Source organism: Fonsecaea multimorphosa (genome assembly GCF_000836435.1).
Source record: "Fonsecaea multimorphosa CBS 102226 unplaced genomic scaffold supercont1.25, whole genome shotgun sequence".
Classification (NCBI taxonomy): domain Eukaryota; kingdom Fungi; phylum Ascomycota; class Eurotiomycetes; order Chaetothyriales; family Herpotrichiellaceae; genus Fonsecaea; species Fonsecaea multimorphosa.
Window position 1 is genome coordinate 312980 of NW_015971659.1, and position 19342 is coordinate 332321.

Sequence of the window (19342 nt, forward strand, 5' to 3'; positions counted from 1 at the left end):
GCCCTCAAAATGGCTAGCCTTGTGAGCAAAAACCTTTCTTCTTTCTTGGAAAGTTCGCAGTGCTGGATTTGCAAGAGCACTGTGCCTAAATCTGCCCTGCTCAACGGACCGTGCTGGCCCCTTTCGAGAGCCTCAATCACGTCTCCGGTATGGGTACGAAAAGCGGCAAGCTGCTGCTGGCACCAGCTGAAGTCCTAGACTTGCGTTTAGCAATTTGCCTTCGTCTATGAATCTGAAGGACTTGAGAGCCTTATTTGGTTCGATAGAATGCCTCACAGAGGTATCGGTGTCGATTTCGTGCAGCGCATATATCCGCATGGCAGGCGCAGATTGAAATCTGACTTCCAAGCCGTACTTTTCTCAGTCATCTTCGCCGTACAGTCCTGGTCCATCTATTGGGATATTCGCACAGAGTCTCCCTGCTGTAAAAGGAGAGCTTCCTTGTTTGAAGTTTCACCCTGACAGCAAAATCGTGAACTCACACAGTGTTCAGAGGATGTACGCGATATACTCAGCAGATCCAACCGTTGCCAGGCAGCCATGCTGACCTTTCCTGCGCGCACAACGACATAGCTCTCGGAAGTCGTTTGGATCAGCTCTGAACAGAGTCACAATGTTTGAGACCTTGATGGAAGTTCGAAAATCGTTGGGAAGCTGAAGGTCATGATTCAAACATTTCGGGTTGTCTTTCCAAACCGTGACTTTTCATCAGGATACTTGTGAATATCCCCGGGAGCTGGCGGAGCCGAAGCGAGGTTTCTCAGTGGCAATTCTCAGCGATATGAGAAGGCGAGAAAAAAAGCGCCCAGTGGGGTGTGAGGATATCTTTCCACCATCCAGCCTGGACTCTTGCTCGATGTCTTGACAGCAGGATCCGGAAGCGAAATTTCTGGCTCCATGAGAGCCAATCTCTCCCATCCAGGTTTTCTTAGTCCAATTCGATACCCTTTCCGTTTGTGAAGCATCTGAGCAACTCCGAGGTTAAAGCAATTCTGGGAATGCAAACTTTCGGAGTCATTTGAACTCGGCCGCGTCTACGTCGACAAGGTATAAGTGGACACTAGCACAGGACTTGATGGACCGAATATATAGGGACTTGGCTTTCACTTCGAAGCGACTGACGTGTTAGCTGCATCTGTGAGTTCGGCATATTTGTCGTCCACTTCTCCAGGGCACTGATACGGGAAAGCCGCCGAGCGTCAGCTGCTTGTAGCCTTACAGCGAAAGGCGCATCCTCCATGCTCCTTTTTGCGCAGACTATTCAGACTGCAAGCAAGGCGGGCGGGAGGAAGACTGAAGCTGTGTCCATGGTGATATTTCACGGTTGTCTGAGATAGTCCGAAATCGGGTAAAACAGGGATTGATGAGTTCATCAACCAGCGCAGCAGGAGCATCGCTGACTAGAGGCAAGACAAGCCATGGAACTTGCAGGTCCAGGAGCTTTGGAATGATCTCTGTCATGCAACAAAAGGTACGATGTACAGGGATTTGTGCTTCGAACAATCGCTAGGTAGAGGCAAGTTTCTCTGTGCGTGCTCGGACAAGGTGTTGGCTGTCTGACATGTCATTTGAATCTCACGACTTATGGCTCTGAAACGCGTCCTACTGCGAACATCACGGGCACAAAATAATGGCTCTCACGACTGGTTCGAACCGTGACCGCTGTGTTCACCCACATCCGGCTGAAATTTCGCCATGAACTCGTCAGCTTGCCAAAACAGAACTCGACAGACTCATCTTATGGTCAACGGAGTTCAACATGCATATGGAAGACAACAATGCCGGACCGAGAAACAGATATCCACAACTTCTCAACCTCACCATCGCAGCATCGACTACCGACGGTTTCCGCCATTGACGCTCTGCGAAACATATCCGCTAAATTCAAAGGGATATCCTGTAGTCTCCCAGCTCTGGATGCAATTCTTGCAAATGGAAGAAGCAATGGGCTCTCAATCGCTACAACTGGAATTCAAAGGGGCCATGTTACCGAAGTCTACGGACCACCAGGGGTAGGCAAGACCACCTTTGGGCTGCAAGCTGCCGTCAATGCGATCCGGTCCAGCCATGAGGATTCTCATGTCCTGTGGGTTGACACAGGTTCTCCCTTCACCAAAGAGAGACTGGACGACCTGATGCGCTCATACACTGTCCCCGCAGATACTGATCTCCCTTCATCACCACCAGAGCCTGTGGAGGCTGAATTACTTCTAGACGACAAGTTTACTCACCTCAACGCCTACACGCTGCCTCGTCTGCTAACAGTATTTTTGCATCCTCCTCACTCCTTCCCCTCCTCAAAAACGTGTTTGATCGTCATCGACGACCTCTCCAATCTCCTCCTTGGCTCATTTTCGCGAAATCCAAGAAATCTCAAGGCCTCCGCGCCGGCTGGTGTGAAGGAGAAGTTTGAAAAGCAAGCTTTGTCGAAACGCTTTCAGGTCATAGAAAATCTCGGAGCCGCAATGTCGAAGATGGCCGCGCTCAAAAACATTGCCGTTCTAGTCCTGACGAACGCGACGACGAGTTTGAGAAGCCGTCACAGGGCGGCCCTGAAAGCGGCAATGGCCAGCCATGCGTGGGACTCCGCAGTCCACACCCGAATCATGCTTTACCGCGATTTCGCCGACGACGGACAAGTCATCAATATATCAGGGACGCAATCCCTGGGCTTGCGGTATGCGGAAGTCCAACGAATGGCCTGGAAAGACCTCTGCACAAATCCGGTTCCATTTGCTATCCTGTCCAAGGGCATCCGGCAACTGAGTCCGGCGATTTCACCTGGTCAAGCTCAAGTTGATACTGACTCCAGTGATGCGGTAGAAATATTCAATACCGACAAGGAAGACAACCTCCCGCTTCTCCCCGCGGAACTCTCCCAGCGATCCCAAGGTGATATGCCAGCACAATCCAAAAAGCGGAAAATTACCGAGATCGCCGACAGCGAAGATGAGATTGAGGAAAACGGGATTGAAATGCCATCGGATTTCGACGAGCCCGAACTCCCACGCATGGACTTGGTACCTCTTGCACTGATGGATGAGATGATCCTCGAAACACACGAGACGGCACTATTGAGGAGAGATCGATATGCACGTATCAGGGGCTCTGAGGACGAGATTCCTGCACCGTCGTCAGATTTGGCAGAAGAGGCCGATGCAGCTTCGCCTCCCGAAGAGGTCAGCCCTTGAGAAACACATCTTAAGATCATCCAGTTATTCCTAGCATCAAAGCCATGTCTGTACTCATAGCCACTGTGTACTGGGGAGTGTCCGACATGGGAATTATGATGTGGTCTGAAACATCAGCTTGCAGCGAGCTGGGGGAGACTAGGCCACATGTGCGCCGATGGTTGCGGGGTGGGCCAATTTTAGGTGCCCCTCCGTTGCGGTGGTGGCTGTGTCTGACTTGAACCATTCCAGACCCCGCCTAACGCGGCCGTGCGCGGCCCAGGATGCGATTCGTTGGAGGCAAGAATTCGAAGGTTGTCTGACGAACAAGATTCATTGCAGTCCTTCGGGCAGTCTGCTCGCCTGCGGCGCACTTGAATCTGGTTTGGAATCAGCTGAACAGACACCCACTGTAGACATCTTCTTTTGAAGTTGCTCGCAAGACACTTCTTTCATGAATCTCTCATTCTCAGACTCCCTTCGAGGCTCCTCAAGCCATCTTCCTTCCCTTTAGCGCGCCGCCGCTCTGCCATCCCTTCGCCCTCCCCGCCCCCCTCGGCCGTCAGCGTCCACTTGCTTACCTTCTCTCCAAGCCATATTTAAACCGCGATTCAGCTGAGAGCGATTTGAAATAGACAGTGAACATGGCTTCGCAAGGACAGCAAAAGCCGCAGATCCAGCCTTGCCGGTACAAGACTGGTGAGCTTGAACTGTCGAACCTCGTGTGGAACATCCTGCTTATGTTCACATAGGAAAAACACTCGGCGCAGGCTCATATTCAGTGGTTAAAGAATGCGTTCACATAGACACGGGCAGATATTATGCCGCAAAAGGTCCGTAGACAGACCCTGTCGAGAAAACTCCTATGGCTTACCTCGTGGCAGTCATTAACAAACGGCTCATGGCCGGTCGGGAGCATATGGTCAGTTCTGCCCAAATCGCCAGAGAGACTATCAGCTAATGAGAGCATCGTCAGGTGCGTAATGAAATCGCAGTCTTGAAGCGTGTTTCAGTGGGACATCGCAACATCCTCACTCTTGTAGACTACTTCGAAACCATGAATAACTGTACGGCTCGACACTTTGGGGGTCTGGAATCAGTCTGACATGGCCGCAGTATACCTTGTGACGGACCTTGCTCTTGGGGGTGAGCTGTTCGATCGAATCTGCCGCAAAGGCTCCTACTACGAGTCCGACGCTGCCGACTTGATTCGAGCGACACTTTCCGCAGTTGCATACCTACATGACCACGGCATCGTGCATAGGGACTTGAAACCAGAGAATCTGTTGTTCAGAACACCAGAAGACAATGCGGATCTCCTGATTGCGGACTTTGGCTTATCGAGGATCATGGATGAGGAACAATTTCATGTCTTGACCACGACGTGCGGCACACCAGGTTATATGGCGCCCGAGATATTCAAAAAGACCGGCCATGGTAAACCTGTGTGAGCAATGTCCTTTCTGATCCAATCCACGTTTTCAAATCTGATGCAAAGTTTTAGCGACATCTGGGCCATCGGCGTTATCACATACTTCCTCCTTTGCGGCTACACTCCATTCGATCGCGACTCAAATCTGGAAGAAATGCAAGCCATTCTCGCCGCCGACTACTCCTTCACGCCCGTCGAATACTGGCGCAACGTCTCTGACACTGCGAGAGACTTTATCAAGCGCTGCCTTACCATCGACCCTCATGCTCGCATGACTGCACACCAAGCTCTGCAACACCCCTGGATTAAGCCCGACGTTGATCCCACATCTCCCGTCAAGGGTCCTGGGGATGGACAAGACCTCCTTCCGACGGTGAAGAAGAATTTCAACGCGAGACGAACACTCCACAAGGCTATCGACACAGTTCGTGCAATCAACAAACTTAGGGAGGGAGGTGGGCTGATGGCGGGCCATATGGACGGTGCCATGAGTGTGGATCCAAAACCCAAGGCCGAGATGGTCAATGGAAGCAAGGTCCTCAACGATCAGGGGCAGCAAGTCCACGGGGAGGAAGCGATGGGTGCGAATGTGCCTCCAGGCGACTCGGATGCAATGGAAATTGATTCCAGAGGAAATGCGAGAGGCCAGACGGAGGACCAAATCCGACGCCAGCAGAAAAAGATTCATGACACGATGTCAGGACTTTGGGGGAATCAGCAAGCAGCTCGCGGTGTCTAGGACTTTGTTGGCCAATGCAAGCTACTGTGACACCAAGAGGAAGTTCAACTTCCCAAATTGGAATGAAATCGAGTGGTTCCAAGATTATGGCATTATGGAGGAACTAGACGTGCACGTTTCGTTATGAACAGGTATGGGGTCCTAGGTACCTAGGTAGCTCCGAGGACACGGCGGAATGGCACTCGTAGGGGCAATCTTAAGGCAGGTAAGTTTGGGATGTTATACATGATGAAATTGATCTCATGACAAGAATTCTTATCAAAATATGGCCTCGACTCGGACTTCAGGGGTATCATTCTTGATTCCAACGCAGCTATCTGATCTATGTAGCAGTACAGTCTCTCCGGTTGCTCTGCCCCTGGTCTCTACCTCACTAGTTGGCCGCCCATGTGGTTCAACGTCGTTTTATCATGAAGGTCATACCCTTCCGAGGATCGTACGCCGTGGCTCATGCAGAAGCAAAGTACACTGTTTCGATGCTTTATCATCCATCGATTCATTCTCCTTGATCCATCCCGCCAGGGGCCTGTTGTCTCCCCATCTGCCTGGCCTTCAATAATTCATCACACAACAACAAGTTGCTTGCAATTCCCTGGCTACTCGCAATACTGTTCCTCAACACGCGAAACCCGTCAAATACGCCTTCTTGCACGGGATCCATTGGCTCTCCAGTCACAAGGTCTAACCCAACCACGTTCCCCTCGGTAAATTCATCTTGCAGGGCAGCAAGTGCGTCTTGGATATCGTGTCCGGAATTTGCGGCGAGTGTTTTTGGTATGATCAAAAGTGCGTCTGCGAAGGCAGCAACGCCCCATTTTGCTTTTCCTTTGACTGTCTTTCGCACTGTTTCGGACGAGAGGTGCGCTGCGGCGGCAATTTGAAATGATCCAGCACCGGGAACGACGCAGCCGTCTACAATAGTGTTGTACACACTTCGTAGGCCGTCCCTGACCGCATCTGTAATTTGGGTGATGCTATGCTGGTTCGGCCCCTTGATTAGGAGTGTAACGGATTTCGGGTCTTTCACTTCCTCCACAAAAGTGTATTTCTCCTCTCCCAGGGTCTGCTCGTATACCAGTCCTGCCCATCCAAGCACCGAAGCATCGAGATCGTCGACGCTGTTCTGCGCCTTTCCACCGCAGACGAGTTGAAGGCGTTCCATGTTCCGTCTCTTTGCACGCCTGAGTGCCAGGATGCCGTTTTTGACCAGCACATCGAGACTCAGAGGATCGATACCTTTTTGGTTGATCACCACAAAGGACTTCTTAGGATCAGACCCACAAACTTCATTTTTCAAAGCGACGATCTTCTTCAGTTTTTCGTCAACGAAGCGACGCTCAGAGGCAACGAGTTTGTCTCTTTGTTCGGCGCTGCTGTAATAAAAGCCGGAATTTATTTCAGACTTTTCGTATTCAAGAGAGACGTTCAACGTGAGAATGAAAGCGTTTTCGACTCGCTTTGGCATATCAGGATGTCGCGCACCGTGGTCTAACACTAACCCTCGAATCAGGGTGGTGTCAGAACTGAGTTTGTGCTGCAGTTTCATGATTTCGATCATGTGCAGGTCGGGTTTTTGGGGAGGCCGATAGATGGCTAAAACCGCATCAACTATTGAAGGTGTCAACTGCGCAGCAAGAGCAGCATTGATCTTTGTGGAGAGGGAAGTTTTGGCGATCGAGAGAAGCAGATCGCGGTCGACATCACGCGTGATCTTGAAGGTATCGAGGAATTTGAGGGTCTCTGTTTTTGCGATTTCAAAGCCGTCGGTGATGACTCTTGGATGCAAGCCTTCCTGGATGTATCTGTCTGCCTGCTTCAGGAGTTCACCTATCAACAGGACTACAGACGTTGTACCGTCACCGGTTATGTCGTCCTGCGCTGTTGCGGCTCGAGCAATCAAAGTGGCGGTGGGGTTTTGTATTGACATCTCTTTCAGCAGGACCGCTCCGTCTTTTGTCAGCTTTATTTGACCCGAGCCGTCGACCAACATCTTGATTGTGCCCGAGGGCCCCAGGTTCGACTTGAGAACATCCTGGAGGCCTTCTCCCGCGTTGATGTTAATTCGAAGCGCCTCTGCTCTGCGACGGGATTCTGCTTTGGGATTCAAAAGCTGCGTTGCTAGACACGGTCAGATAAGGAGTTGCCAACACGACCAGCCGACTTACCAGACATCTTGTGGTGGTTCAGAGCATTGCGGAAAGATGAGATTCACAGTGTTTGAACTTTCATGGCGGGCATCCCTACGATTTCATGCCAAGAACCCCAAATTCCCCCTGGAAGGTCTGCCGAGCAGACTTTACCACTGGCACTGCGTCGCTTTCGCCAAGACCAAAATCCGCGAATCGGAGTATCCTCAGCGGTGCACTTCTGAAGCTGCGGAATTCTTTTCTGGAGCGAGGCTAAAAATTTCGCGGTCAGATTGACAGCCTCTCAACGCCTACCTGATATTCAGACATTGATTACGGCCACGCTCTCTAGCTGTCCAGTTGTGCAACTCGGGTGGTCGAAGTAGGAGGCTCGAGGGTTGAAAGCACTCCACCAGCAGTGAACAAATTTCAAGCACCGTTGTGTTCCCTTCATTCCCAGCAAGACCATTGCGCCATGGCCGATTTTCTCCTACACGAAGGCCCCATGGGCTATTCGATCTTCAAGGTCGTCCACCAGGCTGATACTGTCGGCAATCGTCTGAAAGAGGTTCAAGAGAGTGTTCAAGATCTTGCACGATTTGGCAAAATGGTCGACCTCGTCAGCTTCCTGCCATTTGAGTACGTGCTCACACTACCTCTCAAATGCAGTCTATGGCTAAACATACCTCAGGAGTGGAAAACAGGCACTTTCGGAGTTGAACGACATTTCTGAAGGCATCGCGTCAGACTTTCTCAAGTCCTTCCTCGAACTCAACCTGCCGAAATCCGGGAAGAAGAACAAAATAACTTTGGGCGTCTCAGACAAGATCCTTGCCGCCAGCATCAAGACAGCATTCCCAAGCATCGAGTGCGAAACGGGAGACACAAGCGAGGTTGTTCAGGACATGCTCCGGGGAATTAGGATGCACTCCGAGAAACTGCTAAAACAACTTCGTGAAGGGGATACAAACACTGCACAGCTTGGTCTGGGCCATGCGTACTCGAGAGCCAAAGTCAAGTTCTCCGTGCAGAAAAATGACAATCATATCATCCAAGCCATCGCAATACTCGACCAGCTAGACAAGGCCATCAACACCTTCTCTATGCGCGTCCGCGAATGGTATTCCTGGCACTTCCCAGAGCTCATCAAGATCGTCTCGGATAACCACAAGTATGCCAAGGTAGCGCTGTTCATCAAGGATAAAAAGACTCTATCTGACGGAAGCCTTCATGACCTTGCCGCCGTAGTGGATGACGACGAGGAAATTGCAAAGAGCATTATCGATGCAGCAAAAACAAGTATGGGTCAAGAAATTTCGGCTTCAGACATGGAGAATGTGACCTTGTTCGCGGAACGAGTGGTCAGCCTCGCCAACTACCGAAAGACGCTACACAGCTACCTTGTCTCTAAGATGGGCGTGGTTGCCCCAAACCTAGCTGCCCTTATTGGAGAAATTGTGGGAGCGCGGTTGATCTCTCACGCTGGCAGTTTGACCAACTTGTCAAAATATCCCGCTTCAACTGTTCAGATTCTGGGGGCGGAGAAGGCTCTCTTCAGAGCTTTGAAGACCAAAGGAAACACGCCCAAGTATGGTCTATTATACCACTCCTCGTTTATTGGAAGAGCTGGGCAGAAAAACAAAGGAAGAATATCACGGTTTCTCGCAAACAAGTGCTCGATCGCCTCACGGATCGACAACTTTTCCGAAACTCCATCTACAATCTTTGGGGAAGCACTGAAGAAACAAGTGGAAGAACGACTAGAATTTTATTCTTCTGGAGCACAGCCCACCAAGAACGAGGCAGCTATGGTATGTTTGAACAATTTCGAGATAAGAAACTCATGCTAACTTCGGACTCAGAAAGATGCCATGGAAAAAGTTCTTGCAGAGATGGAAGTTGACGATCCCACAAAAATGGCTATTGACGGAGATGATCTTGATGATGAATTAGCGTCAGCCCAGAAGTTGGATAGCGCAAAGAAGGACAGGAAGAAGGAGAAGAAAGATAAGAAAGACAAAATGGCAAAACAAGAAGACACCGGCAAGAAGGACAAGAAGGATAAGAAGCGAAAAGCAACCGAGTTGGAAGGTGAGGGAGGCGACAAGAAAAAGAAGAAATCAAAATCCAAGGAATAGTGGAGAGTTCGGAAATGGGTGCTTTCATGCAAGGCGTTGGCGGTGGTTTTATTATTATGCTCGCTAGGAGTCACTGAGCCAGGCTAGGGCTTGTATTGAACAGTCGACGGGAGAAGGGAACGTTGACCTGTACACATCTCGCTGCCAGTGTTCAGGAGTTGCTCCAGGCTCCTTCCCTGTATCATGGCTGTACCTGGATCCTCTATTATCTTTCTGGCAATACCAGACCCTTTCAAACTCCTCTGCGCCGTGAAGTCCCTGTCAATTGTCACTGGCAGCAATTCTGAGCGCATTTGTACTTTCCACCAGCATCTCTAGGCCCATAAAAATTAGTTGAGAGATGAGGGAGTGAGTTGCCGTCAGATTCTAAATTGCGGGGATATCTATTGGCCAAGGACGTTGTATCACTGGCAACTTTCACTGCTGTACTTGGACTCATCGACTTTCAAAGCGCTATTAGATCTATGTCGCCCCAGAAAGTCCTAGTGGTTGGGCCGCTAAGATTCACACGTCCCCCTCGGTGGACTGCTGGATAGATTTGGGAAGTTTCTTGGGTGTGCATAACCACTTTACTTCCTCTGTCCTACCAAATTGGCTCATGATGGCCTCCGCGTCCCCAAAGAGAAAGCGTGGATGCCCTTACCCTCTGGACACAGATCAGCCTGGATTTTGGTTATTGAGTGAGAGTGACCTAGAAGAATATGATGAAGGCAGTCCCCGAAGCAAAGTTGCGCGGAAGTTCGATGACCTTGAGATTCACGGGCTTCAGGATCAGGGAGACCACGACGCCAGCAGGAAGGATACCGAGCAGCTCATAGCTCCTGGAATGACATCGGCTGGAGCACCTGAAGGCGACAAGGACTTTTTGACACCAAAGAGCAAGCACATGTCCGAGGGTGAGGCGAGTGTTGATTCGCGAACTGGAACCACGCTGGCGAAGAACCTGGGAAAATCTTCCCGCTCCGGATCTCCTCCGTTGGCACATGAGATATCCAGTGAGTTTTGGCAAGACTCTGAAATCACTGGACATGATCCCAGCGACCCCGACGACGACGGATATGGTATCAATGGTCTTGGATTCAGACCTACAGCAGCAATTGCCTGGTCAAGATCACAACGACGGAAACAACAACTGTCTGACTACAAGAACCGCGAAGCTCGAGAAGCAAGACAACAGAGAAGTGAGAGGAGAAAACGCGGTTTTGATGAAGGCGAAGATGCGTTGTCCGTCAAGTCCTCGCCTCGCAAGACCGCGCGCGTTCATTTTGAAGACGGGTGAGAGCAGCAAAACATGAGAAGGGCTGGATGTTCTCAGTAAAATCTCGACCCTGAAACAGCCATCATTGACGACCGTATGGTACACGTCACCAACCCAGCAAGGGTCCCCTTCCGACTCTGGTCTGTGAACGCCGCACGCCGCAAGTTTTTGATACTCAAGACAACAATACCTTTACCAGAACTTGTACCAATGCGCTCTTCGTTTCCTTTCCTGCTCCTCGACAGCCGCGGCCGCTGCTGCTCGTGCAGCTTCTTCAGCAGCCTTCTCCCGAGCTTTCTTCTCATGCAGCATCCTCATGCCCTGAACAGCCAATGCCATGCCTCTTGCCTCCTCTCGCCGTCGTTGATCGCACCAATAGTACATTCCGGAAGCCGAGAGTGCGAATCCGGCGACTGCCAGGTTGGTGGTGATTAACATGGAAGACAGTCCTAGCATGGAGTTAGATCCGGAAGGTTCAAGGTTTCAGGAAAGGGCAAGGCAATACCTCTCAGTATAAATCTTGCGCCGCCTACTGCCCCCCCAGAAGCTATACCGACCAGCAATGCATCTCTTGCGCATGGTACCTGGTACCATGAAGGACCTTTTCCTCCGTATGAGAAGTTGAAGGCATCTCTCCAAGTCACCTCGGGAGGTTTGCCACCTGCTGAATTGTACGTTCCTCCGGGCAAGGTATTTGCGGGCTCCGCAGGATTCCCCAGCATTTCCCACATTTTGCCAGCTTGAGTTTTTGGGAAGTCATGTTTGGGTTTCGGCCGTGTGAAGGGACGGGCATCTGACTGAGGGTTTTCATCCGTAGGAGATGCGTCAGGCTGCCGTGTATCGTCCGCCATTGTGAAGGTCCGACGTAGTGAATTGAACAATGATCGAGAAAAGCTGCGGAGAAAGATGGCGAGTGTGGAGAAAACGAACCGACGCCTCGCGACCAAGCGATCCGCCCTACGGGCAACGCGCCTTGTAATTGAGACGCGTCCCGCAACCAAGATTCGATATTCGCGACACGCAGAATTGACTTGCACTCAATCCCTCAATCGCTGCATTCGGAGCGTCAGCAACCCAATCTTGGGACTTTTAATATGACCAGATTCTATGAGTGAAACTGTCCACCGGGATAAGTTGGTATTCGGTCTTCATCCTCACTCAACAATGCCCGTGCGAAAACCGTCGCGATATGGCTCGAATGTGAGACTCGGAAAGGATGCCTTACGCGGACGACGAACCAAGACAATCGATGCCTCCTCGTTACGCGCCACCGAAGGAACCTCTCAAGATGAAAAGATCCAAGCTACGCGGCTGGCAAACAGCATCGACGATGCCATGGGATTCCCTAAATATGAGTCCGGAAAGAGAAGGGTGGGGTGGCTCTACAATATGCACAGCACTTCGATCGAAGACTCGAGGATACCAGGTGGTCGGGCTGGTGTTGACTTCTATTTCATCGGAGAGGACAGTGAAAACTTCAAGGCAACCGTTGACTATGACCCGTACTTCCTGTTGGCGGTGAAACGAGGCCGAGAGGCTGAGGTCGAAGAGTGGTGCAAGAGAATATTCGAAGGGCTTGTCAAATCAGTCAACCGCGTAATCAAGGAAGACCTACAGATGCCGAACCACCTCCTGGGATACAAACGAACATTCCTCCAGCTCACATTTGCAAACGTCTCAGACCTGCTCACTGTCCGCAAGACGCTTTTGCCCCTTGCAGAAAAGAATAAAGAAAAGGTGAATGCGATGGATACTTATGCGGAGGTTGCTAGTGCAGCAGCAGGCTTTGATGTGTATGATGAAGACCAAGCAGCCGACGCTCGACCGAACGGGGTTGCCGATGCCAGCGACTACATTGTGGACATCCGAGAATATGACGTTCCCTATCATGTTCGTGTTACCATCGACAAGGACATCCGAATTGGAAAATGGTACACCGTCGAGTCTACACACGGCTCAGTCTCCCTAACGTGTCTGGAAGAGCGTTTACAGCGCGCCGATCCCGTTGTCCTCGCATTCGACATTGAAACGACAAAGCTGCCCTTGAAATTTCCCGATCAAGTCATTGATCAGATCATGATGATTTCATACATGATCGATGGACAAGGTTTCCTAATCACAAACAGAGAAATTGTTTCGGAGGACATTGCCGATTTTGATTACACGCCAAAGCCTGAATATGAAGGACCCTTTCTGATATTTAACGAGCCAAATGAACGTGCCTGCATTGAACGGTTTTTCTCCCACATCAAGGCAGCTCGACCTACCGTTATCGCGACATACAACGGAGACTTTTTCGACTGGCCGTTTGTCGAGGCAAGGGCTGGTGTGAATGGCATCGACATGTACGCCGAAATTGGATTCCGAAAGAACAGCGAGGATATCTACCAGAGCAACTACTGCGTCCACATGGATTGCTTCGCTTGGGTCAACAGGGACAGTTACCTGCCTCAAGGGAGTCGGGGTCTGAAAGCTGTCACAGTTGCAAAGCTGGGCTACGATCCGGATGAGCTCGACCCTGAACTGATGACCCCCTATGCAAGCGAACATCCTCAAATTCTTGCAGAATACTCTGTTTCTGACGCCGTTGCGACGTACTACCTTTACATGAAGTACATCCATCCCTTCATTTTTTCACTATGTACAATCATTCCACTCAATCCAGACGATACCCTCCGAAAAGGCACGGGCACTTTATGCGAGATGTTGTTGATGGTCCAGGCCTACCAGAAGAATATTGTGTTGCCGAACAAACACAAAGAACCCAGAGAAGCTTTCTGGGAGGGTCATCTCCTCGAGTCTGAAACGTACGTTGGCGGACATGTGGAGAGTATTGAGGCTGGTGTCTTCCGCGCAGACATACCTGTCAACTTTGCCGTCGATACGACAGCGATTGACGAGCTCTTGCACGATCTTGATGCAGCCTTAACATTTTGCATTACCGTTGAAGAGAAGAAGACCTTGGACGAGGTTACGAATTATGAAGAGATCCGAGCACAAATTGTTGAAAAATTAGAAGATTTGAAAAATACGCCCAACAGGAATGAGCGCCCTCTGATATACCACCTGGATGTTGCATCCATGTATCCGAACATCATGACTACGAATCGCCTTCAACCTGATTCTATGATTGCTGAATCAGATTGTGCTGCCTGCGACTTCAATCGACCTGGTAAAACATGTGATCGACGATTGCCGTGGGCATGGAGAGGAGAGTTCTTGCCTACTAAAAGAGACGAATACAACATGATACGCCGAGCAGTGGCGAATGAAACTTTTCCCGGAAGAGCTCCCAAAGCACCTAGGCGAACTTTTCAAGAGTTGAGTTTGGACGAGCAAGCTGCAACAGTGCGAAAAAGACTTCAAGAATATTCAAAAAAGATCTACCACAAGATCCACGATTCCAAAACCATCGAACGAGAAGCTATTATCTGCCAAAGGGAGAATCCCTTCTACGTCGATACTGTCCGCGACTTTCGAGACAGGCGGTATGACTTCAAGGGGAAGCAGAAGGTCTGGAAGGGCAAAACAGAAGCACTGAAATCTTCCGGAGCATCTGGTCAAGAGATTGAAGAGGCCAAGAAAATGATTGTTCTCTACGACTCTCTCCAGCTGGCGCACAAAGTCATTCTAAACTCTTTCTATGGCTACGTCATGCGCAAGGGATCCAGATGGTACTCCATGGAAATGGCAGGCGTTACCTGTCTCACTGGAGCGCATATTATTCAGATGGCGCGTGAGCTTGTGGAACGAATCGGTCGACCGCTGGAGCTAGACACGGACGGGATTTGGTGCATGCTTCCGGCGACTTTCCCAGAGAATGTCATTTTCACATTGAAAAATGGCAAGAAACTGGCAATTTCTTATCCTTGCGTGATGCTCAACCATCTGGTCCACGCTCGTTTTACAAATCACCAGTACCAGAGTCTGGTGGATCCAGCCACGTTCAAGTACGAAACACACAGCGACAATTCAATCTTCTTTGAGGTTGATGGTCCTTACAAGGCGATGATACTGCCCACCTCAAAGGAGGAAGACAAGAATTTGAAGAAACGATACGCAGTGTTCAACCACGACGGGAGCCTTGCCGAGCTGAAAGGGTTTGAGGTCAAACGAAGGGGCGAGCTGAAGCTCATCAAGATTTTCCAGACTCAGATTTTCAAGTTTTTCTTGGAAGGGAGCACTTTAGCGGAAACATACGCAGCTGTGGCTCGTGTGGCAAACCGCTGGCTTGATGTCCTACACTCGCATGGATCCACGCTTGCTGATGAAGAGCTCATTGATTTAATTTGCGAAAATAAGAGCATGACCAAGACGCTCGAAGAATATGGAGGCCAGAAATCAACATCGATCACAACGGCAAAACGACTGGCGGAATTTCTGGGAGATCAGATGATCAAGGACAAAGGTCTGAACTGCAAGTATATCATTTCCGCAAAACCGAGGAATACTCCTGTCACAGACCGAGCCATCCCCGTCGCGATCTTTTCGGCGGACGATGGTGTTAAACGCTTCTTCTTGCGAAAGTGGCTTAAGGAGGATCCAGCAGATATGGACCCCAGAACCGTGATCGACTGGGACTACTACCTGGAGCGCCTCGGTTCTGTCATTCAAAAACTCATCACAATTCCTGCTGCTTTGCAGAAGATAAGGAACCCTGTACCGCGTGTTGCTCATCCAGACTGGTTGCAAAAACGGATTACTGCAAAGGACGACAGGTTTAAACAGAAGAAGATGACCGATCTTCTCGTGAAGAGACCCCTTACCGAGCGCTCTGTCAATCTCTTGGAACATCGACTGCCTGCCTCTGGAGACATCGAAGACGCCCTCAGCACGCAACTCAAGCCTCAGGGCGAAGTCACCAAACCTGCAAAACGAAAGGCCTCAGAATCAACAAGTCGTGGTCTTGTTGGTCCTCTTCTGTCTTCCCTTTCTGATGCCCCATCCATTGACGAGGACTATCAAGTCTGGCTCCAGTATCAGAAGAGGAAATGGAAATTACAAAGGCAAGCCAAGGCCCGACGACGTCAATTGTTCGGAGAAAGACCAAATGTTGCTACAGACTCCATCAGCAGCTTCTTCCGCAACCAAGCTGAAATAATGTACACCAACACCTGGCACGTTCTGCAACTACGTCAAGGGGATTTGCCTGGTGAAGTGACAGCGTTTGTGGTGATTGGGAAGAAGATCCACACGTTGAATATCAAAGTCCCTCGCACGCTCTATCTTAATCTCAAAGGGGAAGAGCTTCCCAACGTGGATATACCCGGCTGCGACGTTGAAAAGGTCAACCACGTGCTACCGAATGGTCATCCATCAGTGCACCTGTTTCAATTGACGTTGCCTGAAGAGACTTACTTGCGAGAGGCAGAATCAGTGTCATTATTGTGCAACCATCCCAGTGTTGAAGGCGTCTATGAGCGTCAATTACCGCTGTTCATGCGCGCCCTACTGAAATTGGGGAATATGTGCTCTTTCGATGAGAGCCAGAAAGGTGTTCTTGGGAAAGGCCTTGAACAGGGTTTTGATTTAGCGTCACTACTCAGGAGTGATGCCCAATCGACATACCTAGAAGAGCCAGCTTCCTTTGGGTATATCTACTTGTATCACGTTGGTGCGGGCGACAGGAACGTATTTGCTCTTTTCTCCACCACCAAATCAGAGGCTCACATCATCGTTATGAGTCGAAGCCGCGACAGCCAGATCCCCAATGCCGACAAGATGTATATCGAACAATATCGTCAAAAAGTCCAGGACGAGGCTCTGGTGCAGACTATCTTCGAATATCAACCCAGTATAAATTTCAAGGTCTCACAGGTGACGACAAAAAGAAAGGCACACCTTGAGCTGGCGGATATACTGAAGAAGTGGCGGTCGGACGAGGCGAAGCCGACAATATTTCTCCTTCAGACGACCACGCACAAGAGCTTGATTCACGATGTCCGGTCCATCAGGGATTATCCTGTAATATTCCTGCCAGCAGAGCAATCTGATATAGATCTCCCCTCCTTGGCTTGGCAGGGCCATGCCATCAAGCAGCTAATCTCTCATTATTTCAACGTGTCCGGGTGGTTGGTACATCTGATTGAGCTTGCTCGATACGGTGATGTACCTCTGTGCAACCTCGAAAGGGACGACCCTCGTTTCCTCATCGATCTAGCCTATGCACGGAGGTTGAAGAGGAGCAATGTCGTTCTCTGGTGGTCTGATCAAGCTCGCCCAGACCATGGTGGACACGAGCGCGATGATATTCTCGGCCCGCTCAACGAAATAGTTGAGATGCCGTCAATCAACAATCCAGGAGCCTACACGTCTGTGTGTGTCGATGTATCGGTGCAGAATCTACCAATCAACACTATATTGACCTCGTCCATAATCAACGACCACGAGGGCTCTACAGAGTCTGTCGCCTTTAATCCGACGGTCGAGGAAGAAATTCCCCTGAATTCGAACATGGTGAAGTCGAATGGAGGGTTTGCGCAAGCAGCGCTTGAAGTTCTCCGAGAGATGGTTAAGTCATGGTGGTCAGAAGCTTGCCGCGGTCATCGACTTGCAGATGTAATGGTTCAACATTTGGTCCGATGGGTTGAGGCTCCTTCTTCCTGTCTCTACGATCGACACCTCCATTACTATGTGCAGATGATGTCCAAGAAGGCGCTGCAGCAACTCATCACTGACTTTCGCCGGGTTGGCTCACAGGTTGTTTTTGCGAGCCCGACAAGGTTACTTCTGCAAACATCGAAGCAAGACGTCGAGAATGCATACGCGTATTCCCAGTACATTCTCAAATCAATCCAACAAAAGCCGCTGTTCCATTTCCTTGGGCTCGAGGTCAAAGACTACTGGGATGTCCTGCTTTGGTACGACGCATACAACTACGGCGGTAAAGGCACCCCCACAGTTACGGAAGATACCAGTCACTCTAGTCTCGAAACCGTTGTGCACTGGCAACTTTCACAGTTCTTGCCACTGCCTTTGCAGCCTGTCTTCGACGATTGGGTAATCACCTTCATCGACTTGATGCAGAAATTGAAAAGACCGCCGGACTCATCTGGCAGCACGCCATCAAGTATTCGACCTACCCAGTTGCCCTCTGCTTTCATCAATTTGACGGAAGATCCAACCAGCACTGAGATTACAACTGTCCTGCAAGACCAGTTCTCCAAGCCTCTAAAGAAACAAATCACGAGTTTGATTCGGCGTCAACGGGAGGAGTTATTGCACCCCGAACTGGCTAGTGACTGGACGTTCCCATCTTTGCCCGGGGGGACTTTGGAATCGAGTGATTCACGCCATCCACATGATCCAGTCCTGGAACTGGTGAAATCACTCATGCAGATAATCTCCTTGTCGAAACCCCTTCAACTTGAAGCGCGACTTCTCCGCAAAGAGCTTCTCGCCCTATTTGACGTCCGCGAATTTGGGAAAGAGGCCCGATATGAGAATCCTAGCGCAAGTTTGCGCTTCGAGAATCTCGTCTGCGACACGTGTACCATGACTAGGGATCTGGACCTGTGCCGTGACGAGGACATTCTACCTGACTTGAACGACAGTGGAATGGGGGCAAGCAATAAACCTTGGACCTGCAACAGTTGTGGGATGGAGTACAACAAGATCGTGCTTGAAGAGAAGCTGATTGCGAGGGTTCAATCAATGCTGTTGGCCTGGCAGGCCCAAGATGTTAAATGCAAGAAGTGTGGTGGTTTGCAGGGTGACGACAGTCTATTTGCAGATCATTGTTCATGCGGCGGAGGGTGGATCTCAACAGTCGATGTGAGAGACATCAAGGGAAGGTTGAAGGTCATGGAACGGGTAGCGGGTATGTATGGGTTAAGGATGCTGACGGCTGTTGTTGAGGAGGTGAAGACGATGTGTACGATATCATGAGTACATGGGACACGAAGGACAAATCATCTGCATTATTTGGCCATTATTCTGGAAAATTGTGGCTGAGACGGAGTTGAATCCGGACCTTGCTTGCTGTACGGAGGACTGGCCTTTGCGAGCACTCCAAATACGTTGCCATGAGCAGAGATGACGATTAGACAATACCTATTCATGGAAAACCTACCACTCCTCAACCACTCGTTCAGCGTGGTCGATTTGGGGGTTCTCCCTTGTGAGTACATAGATAAGCAGAAACACTGGTAATGTGTACAGGACTGCAAACAGTTGATTTCGCTTGAACAGTCGGTGTGGCTACAACGGAGCGCAGTCCATAATACATAGCTAAAGGGCCAGTTGTGATCCAGTAGAGTGCGGATTAGCATGCCCACGGGTACCTTCGAGGTACCTAGCCTCGCCAGGGACCTACCGAGCTACCTACCTAGGTAGGTATTACATGATGTCCAGGAAGTTTGCCCAGCATGGAATAGGCGCGAGGGTCCGTGTCTGCGAGGCTGAGAACACAAGGCTGCCAAGGTCAAATGCTTGGTTTGACTCAACGAGACCTCCCCTCCTTCACTCTTCGGTATACAAC

The 19342-nt window shown here is 50.2% G+C and overlaps 7 protein-coding genes across 7 annotated transcripts; 5 read left to right on the plus strand and 2 right to left on the minus strand.

The window, feature by feature from the left end:
* Nucleotides 1-1778: 1778 nt before the first annotated feature.
* Z520_09692 (uncharacterized protein) lies at nt 1779-3191 on the plus strand (the record flags this gene model as incomplete). Its single annotated transcript, XM_016780186.1, has 1 exon — nt 1779-3191. The coding sequence occupies one exon, from the start codon at nt 1779-1781 to the stop codon at nt 3189-3191; it is 1413 nt and encodes a 470-aa protein (XP_016628769.1).
* A 623-nt stretch (nt 3192-3814) lies between these two features.
* On the plus strand, nt 3815-5341 carry Z520_09693 (uncharacterized protein; the record flags this gene model as incomplete). The annotated part of the gene is made up of 6 exons (XM_016780187.1): nt 3815-3869; nt 3923-4003; nt 4055-4092; nt 4147-4237; nt 4287-4617; nt 4675-5341. 6 exons carry the CDS (start codon nt 3815-3817, stop codon nt 5339-5341), a joined length of 1263 nt encoding a protein of 420 aa, XP_016628770.1.
* Nucleotides 5342-5837: 496 nt separating this feature from the next.
* Z520_09694 (uncharacterized protein) lies at nt 5838-7513 on the minus strand (the record flags this gene model as incomplete). Its single annotated transcript, XM_016780188.1, has 2 exons — nt 5838-7459; nt 7507-7513. 2 exons carry the CDS (start codon nt 7511-7513, stop codon nt 5838-5840), a joined length of 1629 nt encoding a protein of 542 aa, XP_016628771.1.
* A 429-nt stretch (nt 7514-7942) lies between these two features.
* Nucleotides 7943-9605, plus strand: Z520_09695 (uncharacterized protein; the record flags this gene model as incomplete). The annotated part of the gene is made up of 3 exons (XM_016780189.1): nt 7943-8106; nt 8159-9278; nt 9330-9605. 3 exons carry the CDS (start codon nt 7943-7945, stop codon nt 9603-9605), a joined length of 1560 nt encoding a protein of 519 aa, XP_016628772.1.
* A 601-nt stretch (nt 9606-10206) lies between these two features.
* Z520_09696 (uncharacterized protein) lies at nt 10207-10884 on the plus strand (the record flags this gene model as incomplete). Its single annotated transcript, XM_016780190.1, has 1 exon — nt 10207-10884. The coding sequence occupies one exon, from the start codon at nt 10207-10209 to the stop codon at nt 10882-10884; it is 678 nt and encodes a 225-aa protein (XP_016628773.1).
* Nucleotides 10885-11055: 171 nt separating this feature from the next.
* Nucleotides 11056-11714, minus strand: Z520_09697 (uncharacterized protein; the record flags this gene model as incomplete). Its single annotated transcript, XM_016780191.1, has 2 exons — nt 11056-11312; nt 11369-11714. The coding sequence occupies 2 exons, from the start codon at nt 11712-11714 to the stop codon at nt 11056-11058; spliced, it is 603 nt and encodes a 200-aa protein (XP_016628774.1).
* Nucleotides 11715-12027: 313 nt separating this feature from the next.
* Nucleotides 12028-18750, plus strand: Z520_09698 (uncharacterized protein; the record flags this gene model as incomplete). Its single annotated transcript, XM_016780192.1, has 1 exon — nt 12028-18750. One exon carries the CDS (start codon nt 12028-12030, stop codon nt 18748-18750), a length of 6723 nt encoding a protein of 2240 aa, XP_016628775.1.
* Nucleotides 18751-19342: the final 592 nt, after the last annotated feature.